The sequence below is a fragment of the Kryptolebias marmoratus genome, linkage group LG6 (assembly GCF_001649575.2).
Source record: "Kryptolebias marmoratus isolate JLee-2015 linkage group LG6, ASM164957v2, whole genome shotgun sequence".
Classification (NCBI taxonomy): domain Eukaryota; kingdom Metazoa; phylum Chordata; class Actinopteri; order Cyprinodontiformes; family Rivulidae; genus Kryptolebias; species Kryptolebias marmoratus.
The window spans coordinates 27,382-36,252 of NC_051435.1; the positions used below are offsets into that span (position 1 = coordinate 27,382).

General features: G+C 40.9%; 2 protein-coding genes across 2 annotated transcripts in view; both read right to left on the reverse strand.

Moving 5' to 3' along the window:
• Positions 1-1,087: 1,087 nt before the first annotated feature.
• On the reverse strand, positions 1,088-6,473 carry tsr2 (TSR2 ribosome maturation factor). Its single transcript, XM_017403816.3, has 5 exons — positions 6,325-6,473; positions 5,194-5,284; positions 2,335-2,426; positions 2,105-2,263; positions 1,088-1,950 (listed from the first exon to the last, which is right to left on the reverse strand). Exons 1-5 carry the CDS (start codon positions 6,400-6,402, stop codon positions 1,843-1,845), a joined length of 528 nt encoding a protein of 175 aa, XP_017259305.1. The 5' UTR covers positions 6,403-6,473; the 3' UTR covers positions 1,088-1,842.
• Positions 6,474-7,664: 1,191 nt separating this feature from the next.
• grm6a (glutamate receptor, metabotropic 6a) overlaps positions 7,665-8,871 on the reverse strand; it is a 17,289-nt gene continuing 16,082 nt past the window's right edge. The window contains exon 15 of the mRNA XM_037975927.1: positions 7,665-7,788. The gene's annotated coding sequence lies outside the window, so the exon portion shown is untranslated. The remainder of the gene's footprint in view (positions 7,789-8,871) is intronic.

An 8,871-nucleotide genomic window follows, 5' to 3' on the forward strand; every position in this document is an offset into this window, starting at 1 on the left:
GGTCCTGTTGGAGCTCTAAACCTGGTCCTGTTGGAGCTCTAAACCTGGTCCTGTTGGAGCTCTAAACCTGGTCCTGTTGGAGCTCTAAACCTGGTCCTGTTGGAGTTCTACAGCCCAGAGTTTAAACAGGAAGTTGGTCTTTAATGACTGAACTCATGTTTTAGATCTTTAACAGTTTTAAACAATCACAGGTTAAGATGGAAGATTTTTTTGAAATTTTCCCACAGATTGTTTAACTTAGGCTGATGACATCACACCGCTGTTTGAACGTTTCAGAATTAAAGTAAACTCTTATTTCCACAACTTTTCCACTTCCTCTATAGTTTATCCACCCAAACTTACTGTAGGTATTTTTTTCCTTTGACCCAGTGTGAGTCTTACTGCGATACAACTGATGTTTTTTTCTTCTCTAATCTCAATTTCTTCTGAAATTTTCGCTCATTTTAAAAGAGAAAGATGATAAAGAGAGTTGCTAAGCATTTAAAGCATGTAAAGTAAATTGAGACATTAAAGAAATTACAATTATATCTTTTTTTTTTAAAGAAATTAGACTGAAACAGCAGTGAAACGTTACTGCAGTTTGATGGAGCGTGTTGGTGGAGGAAAATTAATCAAGTTAACTTTTCACATAAATACGTATATAAATGAAGTGTAGCTGACGCTGTGTTTCTAGTCTTTAAAATAAATTTAAAGTAATTTAATATAATTATTTGTCATTCTGTTTTTCCAACAACATTTCTGTCCCAGCACCAAAGAACTGAAATTAATCTTTTTTTTTAAAAGGAATTTATTTGTGCAGAGACGTAAAAAGAGGATCTGTTTTAGTGTCATTTTTAGTCTAAATTTACTTATTTAACTCAGTTGTTTATCTGGGTGGTAGATGTTATAAACTGAGTGCAGTTTTATTGTTCAGGGCTTTGTTGTGGAGGTTGTAAATGAAATAAGGAGATGGGTGGTAAAAACTCCCAAAATTGATTACAAATGTCCTTTCATGCAATATAGAGCTCCTTCAGTCTTCTTCCTCTGCAGTTCGAACACACTTCTCCACCGGAAACAACTACCAGGACCTCAGAATGGTCCTTATAAATATTTTCTGCTCAGTTTATTTATACAGCACCAACTCACAGCAAGTCATCTTATCTTTACTTTTAAAAGGTGAATTATACGATGGAATGATTTTCTTCAGTAACATGCAGCTACAGCTCAGTTTTTAGGTAGAGATGACAGCTGATTTACTAAATGAATGAAGCAACTTGTTACATGATACAACTAAAAAAGCTAAAAAAGCTGTTTCCATTTAACATCACAACCCAGATTTTATTCTTGCAAATTTCTAGAACCCTTCTTTAATGTAAAACGTAATTTAGTCATCAGGGAAGGAAATAAAATGTGCACAAATGGTTTTATTGTCAAATTTACCTTCCTGGTAGATCAACAGATGGATGCTTTACCTAATTTAGTAGCATTGCCTGGATGAACTAACACGACTGGTCCGGGTTTCCCTCCTGGATCTGAACAAAGATAAGTAGCAAAAAACTGATGGATGAAGGATTATTGGTAGATTATATATGAACCTTTTTTATTTTTACCGATTTAAAAATTCACTGTTTTGTTTTCTGTATGGATAAAAGTGCTCCATTCCAACCATGACCTGCTGCTGATGGTGGTTCTGGAAACAGGAGCCCCGCCTCCCTGATGGCGGCAGCTCTGTGGGCGCTGCAGTCACACGCCACGCTTTGATCAACATGTTGAATAGAAAACAGAAAACCTCTATCTGCAGATGTGAACAGCTGGAACCATAAAGTCCAGGTTAAGTTCAAGTTTGGCTGCACTTCGTCTTCATCACTTCTTCCTCTTGACCAGTGTCCAGCCATCTTCTTCGTCCTGAGGAGGAGGAGGAGGAGGGTGTGTTCTGTTACCTGACAGACTGGACTCCTCACACTCCATCACCTGGAAACACAGATTTAAGATGGTCACCATAGTAACAGATCATTGATGCAATCTGACCCAGTTCCTGCTTTGTTGCCATGGAGATGAATCATTTGCATGATCTGATGAAAGTTTTCAAATTGGAGTTTACCAAGCTGTTCTGGGTGAGGCGTACCTGAGTTTCATCGTCGCTCTCCTCCTCGGACTGTGTGGGCAGAGCCGTGACCTTTGCCCTCTGCGTCTTGTTCTGTGTCAGCGTGCTGATGGTGTGTTGAAGCTGCTGCAGTGCCCCCTGCTGCCACTGAGCAAACAGCTGCAGCAAACGAAGTGAAACCTGCACACCAACAAAACGAGCTCAGAACCGCTCACCACGGGTCACAGCAGAGCATCCGTGTGCACGTGTACCTGTGGTAAACTACCATCCTCCACCACAGTGTCGAATTCCTGATCCATCAGCTCAGACAGAAAGTCCTCCACTTCGCTCTGCTGCAGGTCAGCTGACACACACACACACACACACGTCAGGGTTCTGAACGATCAGACAGACAGCAACGAGGTGCTCTTCAAAATAAAATGATATCATATCTTGATCCATTACTGAGCCAACATTCAGATGAAGTTCATAGCAGAGAGTCTGAACAGGAAGTTGTTTTTAGAGTGGAGCAACATGTCTTAATACCTGGCGTCTGCACAATGTTCCCGCCTCCTTTTGGGAGAAACAGACTCTGGCAGTCAATGAAACACCTGAGATGTTTGACCCAGACTACAACGATCACCAGGGTAAAAAAAAGTTCTTATTAAAAAAAATAACAGCACGAGCCAGAGGCCTGGTGTGTCATAGACTGAATCCTTGAGCATAACGTCTTTTAACTGTTATTCTCATTTATTAAGATGCTTTATTTGGCTGTTCTGTATTAAAATAACATTATTTTAAAGCATGTTAACCAACATTCTTCAGAGTGGGCTGCGAAAGTATCTGAGTCTTTAACCTTAGTGGAAAAAATAATGACAGTGATCAATACCCCAGGGTGACCAGATTCAGGCTCATCTTTCTTCCTTTTAATAAATGTGTGTGTGTGTGTGTGTGTATAAGAAAAAAGCTGTTCCCTTTTCAGGGGTCTCCACAGCGAGTCCTCCTCCTTCTAACTCTGTCTTCTGTGTCCTCTGTCCAACTCCCTCCATGTCCTCTCTAACTGCATCCATATCTGTCCTCTTTGTCTCTGACATCCTTCTGTCCCTCCTCTGCACATGTCCAAACCGTCTCTAACTTTGTCTCCCAGTCCTTCAACCTGAGCTGGACCTCTGATGACCTCAGTCCTAATCCTGTCCATCCTCGTCCCTCCTGAGGAGAACCTCAACATCTTCAGCTCTGACACTTCCTGTTCTGTCTCCAAACCGTCCAACATGGCTGCTCTCACCACTGTCTGTAAACCTTTCACTCCTGAACCTTTTCTCCATCCACTCCGTCCTGCCTGGACTCTCTTCTTCACCTCTTTACCTCACTTTGACTAACAGCAGCACCCAGTTTGTCAACAGTGGCGGTCGTTGTTAACCCGGGCCTCAACCGATCCGGTACAATGTTGTTTGGATGAACTCGCATGTTAGTTTAGAAAAGTGTCCTGACACAACCCTCCCCATTTACCTGGGCTTCAGACCTGCACAAGAGATACACTGGCTTGTACTTCCAAGTGGCTGGATTTTATTAGTGTGGTCTGCAGCTGAAGCCCTAAGCTTCCTTGTTTTACTTCCTGTCTCTGTTTAGAAAAGTGGACAAAAACAAAAATCTGTCTTTTATTTCTGCAGAGGAGGAGGCAACAGAATCTTTCCAGCACCTGTTATTTTCAGACTCTGGGAGGCTCACACTACTGGTTTTCAACCAAAAAGGAGGCGGGGCCATTTGAACAAGAAGGAAGTGACTTTGCTTCAGTATGGGGGAATTTTCCTGCCGTAAGTCGAGAGCACACATTTTCAATTTGAAATTTCATCTATTTCTTCTCAAAACTTGTAATGTTTGCACTCAAAACTTCTGCTCTCTTTCAAATATTCTCCGTGCTCTCTCAGATTTTCTGCTCACACGCAAACCTCTCTCTGCTCCGATCAAATCTCCGCTCTCAAACCTCTCTGCTCGCTTGCAAAGGAGTACAAGGAGTACTGTCACCTGGCAACCGTCCCAACCAATAGAATGAAAGTATTATACTGGATGGTGGGAGACTCCTCGGGTGCGTTTGTTTTCTTCTCGTGGAGGTGCCTGTGTGACTACAACCAATTGCAGCACCTGCTCTTCCTGTGCCGCCCACTGGATGTAGGAGAAACAACCTCAGCTTTCTGCTCTGTGTTACAATTTAAAGATGAGAATTTTGCCCATACAGGCTGCGATTAATAGCTTTGATTTGCCTTACATGACAGACAGCAAGTCTGTGTTCTCTTCCTCACTAAATATCCGCCGGAATCCGTGTATCGTTTGTTCTTTCCATTTTCAATAGGCAATCAAAGATCAAATAAGGAAAAACTGACTGGTTTTGTTTTTATTATAACACCAAAAACAATGCCTGTTTTTTTCATATTTCACTTTTCGGCTTGGATTGAAAACATGACGTGGAAAAACAGACACCAGGACAGAATTTGATTTTCATATTGAATTGGTCGGGTTCAGGCGACCCATTCATTCATTCTATTGGCTGGGACTGTTGCCAGGCAACGCTATTCTTGTTTCGCAAGCAAGCGGAGATTTGATCCATGCAGAGAGAAAGTTTTGTGCATGAGCAGAAAATCTGAAAGAGCACAGAGAATATTTGAAAGAGAGCAGAAGTTTTGAGAACAAAGAGATGAATTTCTGCTTTCAAACTGAAAATGTGTGCTCTTGACTAATGGCAGGAAAATTCCCCCATACTTCACTCTCAGCTGACGGTTATATGAAAGGTAGTAGAGACCTCTGTTACCACGGTCAATTCAAGTTGATTAATATTGAACTTTTCAGCAACAAGACAGTTCAAAGTGCTTTAAAAAATACAGTCATCATGAAAACACAATATAAAAAACTAAACTTATCTAAAACAAGTCATACTAAACAAACTGAGGAAGACCAAACTATGATATAATAAGTGAACACAAACTAAACTAGGATTTAAAAACCTCAGATAAACGCTAGAATATACTAAAATAAACTAATGGTACTGGAAGGCGAACTAACAGTTAAAACATTTCAATAAAAGTCCAACTAAAGGTGTCAGAAGGTTTAAAAAAAATTAATAAATAAAAACCTACCATTGTCTTGAAAATACTGCTGAACGACATCCACCATCCAATCAGCTTTCTGCTGTCCATACACGCCTCCAAATCCGTTGTCCACCGCAATCTGAGAAATGTGCATTCAAAACTAACTTTATTTAAACAGGAAGTAGTCACAGATTCCCATGAAAAACCCAGGAGTTCTTGAAGGAATGCATGTCGTTCTCTCACTTTCATCCCAGAGCTTCAGACTGATAACATGACGTCATTAGATCTGTGTAGCTCTCAGAGGAAGTCGGGATGGCCCTCAGCTACCACCACGTCTACAAAAATCTCTGTGTGTAATAAGGTTGACTAGCTGTGGCGGACATCTTGAACTGGGTTGACTCCAAATATTAAGCAGTTGTAGATTTACATCCAATGGTTGTCTGAGAGTTTGTCTGTCCACTGGGTCATGAGATATTTTATTAACAGACAGTTACACAGACAAGGTCAGAAATATTATTGCCTTTAGCGACAAGCAATGGTTAAAATTCATTCCTTAAAAACACACACCCAGGAGAACCGTTCAGAATCAGGTTCTGAAGTCAGGAACTACCAGAACAGTTCCTGACGCTCCAGTCTCTGAGTAATCTCTCAGAATAATAACAGAAATAAATAAATAAATATCTGTATTCCCTGCCGTAACCTGTCACAGCTGAACTGGGAATTTAGATCAGTAATATTGTATCATATTTTTGCCTTGAGTCTCACCTTCCATCTACCTGCTGCACAGGTTGTTGCCATTTTTTGTCTTATGTTTGTATTTCTTCAGTTTATAAACTTCTTCCAGAGACACAAATGTACCCCATGTCCAAATGTCCACGTTGTCCTCAGGGAGGACATTCAGATGAGCCTTTGGACTGAAGGTCTAACTTAGAGGTGGGTTAAAATGAATATTGCTGTTAGCACGTGTTTGACTCTGTAAACCCTTCAGTGTTTTACTGAAACTCCAGATGAAATGTTTCACAACAAGAACGGAGTCAGACAAAATGAAACCGCTTTAGCCTGCTAGCTTCAGCTGTTAGCTTTCGCCAGCTGGTCACGTGATCGTCCACCTGAGCGTCACGTGTCTATGTCTGACGGTCCCGCCCGTCAACCTAAACTGGACCCTGTTCCGAAGCTCACCTGTAAAACGGGCCATGTGTGAAGAACCGCCCGAACTCCGTCCTTAAAGAGTTCACGTGAGGCCATGGAGGCCGCCATGTTGGATCTGACCGGCTGAAGGAGTCACGTGATCAGACAAAAGTAGCTGATCGGGTTCTGATCTGGGTCTTGTGGGTTTAATTTCAGCTTGAACGCAAAATGTGTGTGTGTGTGTGTGTGTGTGTATTTGCTTCAGAAAAAATGATCCAATCAGATCCAACCCCGGAATCCTTCGGACTTTAGTGTTTGGTTTTAACCTTATTTAGGCTGTGATCAATGTTTGGTTTTGATCACATTTGATCACATTGTTTAATTTCCCTTTGGGATTGATAAAGTATTTTTGAATTGAATTGAAATGAATTTTGTCATTGATCATTTTTTGATTTTTACATTTTGAGCAGCCTACGTGCAGTTCCTGCTGTCGGCCTCTTGGGGCGGTGTTTTCTGACTGCTGTTCGGTTACAGTCACTGGGAAGAAAACAGTCCACCCTCTTTCAGTTCTTAGCTTTTATGGATCAGGACAAACTGATCAGATTTTTATGAGGTTCTAAAATGATTCAAATCTAAATCTCAAGTTAGAAAAGAAAATTAGAAACATCTTGTTTGAAAATGATGCAGAAAAACTGCTCCATGCATTTATCACGTCTAGGCTGGACTAATTTAACTCTTTATTATCTGGGTGTCAAAAGAACTGTTTAAAAATTCTTCAGTTGATCCAAAATGCTGCTGCCAGAGTTCTGACCAGAGATCAGATTTCTCCAGTTTCAACTTGTCCATGAGTGGGTCACAGTGTCAGGGCTCGGGGTTCTCTTGGTGTCTTTGTATTAATTTTCTGTTTTGTATTTACCTCAATTAATTGTTCACAGTATGTTTAGTGAAATGTCCCTGTCTTTTGTGTTTTGTTGTCCATTACCTGTTTATGCTCCCATAACTGTTGTTTCCTGAGCTGCCCAGAGCACTCATTCATTACACCTGTTGCTCATCAGCTCCTCTCAGATGTCCTCATTCAGTAATCACCCCTAGAAGCAGATATAAGCCCAGATATAAGCCTCGTAGGTTTTCCCTCAGCTTCTGTTAGATTTCCACAAATAACTCTGGTAAGTCTCACTTTTTCTTCAGGTGTTCCACCTGATGTCAGACAGGTGACCATACTAAGAGCCAGGTGAACTATTCTCACCTGAACAAACACCTTCCTCTTTGTTATATCCCATAATATGCAGTCTTAACATTTTAGCCAATGAGATGTTTTTAATCTTCACACTAAAAACGTCAGAGCTTCACTCTGACACCTGAATGCATCACAAAAATATGAGGCCATGACAACACTTCCTTTTCACAAAATGAACGCCTGTCACAATTGGAAAAACTCAGTTATTTTATTTTGAAATAAACTTCTGTGTGGTCTCCATGATGACATCATCAGTCTCTGCAGTCATCAGCAGGTATCTGAGAAGAGAATGAAAACATGTTTTTTTTTGTCATTGTCATCATCAAAGTTTTATCCTGTTTTCTTCTTTAGACCCAGTTTGCAAGCTGGGTTACTGGTTCCATCGAATCAGTGTCTTTAGTTTTCTGTGTGAAGTATTATCCTGGAAAAGGACCAGTTTTCAGCAATATTACCAGGTGATGAACATATTTTAGGTTCATTTTCCCAATAAGATGTTTAACATCATCTACCTTTCAGCTCCTTCAAGTATTCCTCAAAGATCTTGTAAAGCTCCTTCACAGCCAGATATTGGGCTGACTCAAGTTTGAAGCAATCTTAAGCTAAGAGATGGGGTTTATCTGACACAAGGTGCTTAAGAACATTCAGCAGCTCATCAACTCACTCTTTCTGCAGGCTGAACACAGTTTGAGAACTGCAGGATGAACATGTTTATGAGAACAGTTCTGCTGTTCTCAACATCTGGCCTCATGTATGTAAGAATGTGCAGCTTTCAAACTAAAAGTTGATGTATGGACAAAATTTTAAAAATGCGTTGGCACAAAGGTATTTAGATCTATGAAACAGTGTGCATGCATGTTTCTGCACACCTTTCTTTGCAGAAAGGTGGAATAATGCACAGCTGGAGGTGCTACTTGGAACACCCTGCCCTGTCCAATAAAAGAAAAATGTAAATTATTATAATACATTGCAGGCTTCCATCTTATGTCTAAATAACCATGGCAAAGGCATTAAGTAAGGCAAATAATAATTATACTTAATGTTAATTAGATGTACTAGTGGAGGCAAGCAGTAAAGGTTTATTTGGTAGTCATTCTTCTAGGGTTAGTTTTCTCTTTCTTTCAGCTGTTCTCTTCTCAGGGTTCTCCACAGCGAGTCATTCTCCTGTCTTCCTACGGCTGACTTTATTACCTCCACCTCTCCAGGTTCTCTTCCACCTGTTCCCTGTTCTCTCCACAGATCACATCATCTGCAGACATCATAGTCCACGGGGACTCCTGCCTGTCCTCATCTGTTAGTCTGTCCATCACCAGAGCAAACAAGAAGGGGCTCAGAGCCGATCTTTGATGTGCTCCCACCTCCAC

Bases quoted from the DNA above. Each gene is read 5' to 3' on its own strand.
- tsr2 (XM_017403816.3), bottom strand. From the start codon at position 6,402: ATGGCGGCCTCCATGGCCTCACGTGAACTCTTTAAGGACGGAGTTCGG. The intron at 5,285-6,324 runs GTGAGCTTCGGA...CACATTTCTCAG, and splicing joins ACACATGGCCCGTTTTACAG to ATTGCGGTGGACAACGGATT. The intron at 2,427-5,193 runs GTAGGTTTTTAT...TGTGTGTGTCAG, and splicing joins GCAGTATTTTCAAGACAATG to CTGACCTGCAGCAGAGCGAA.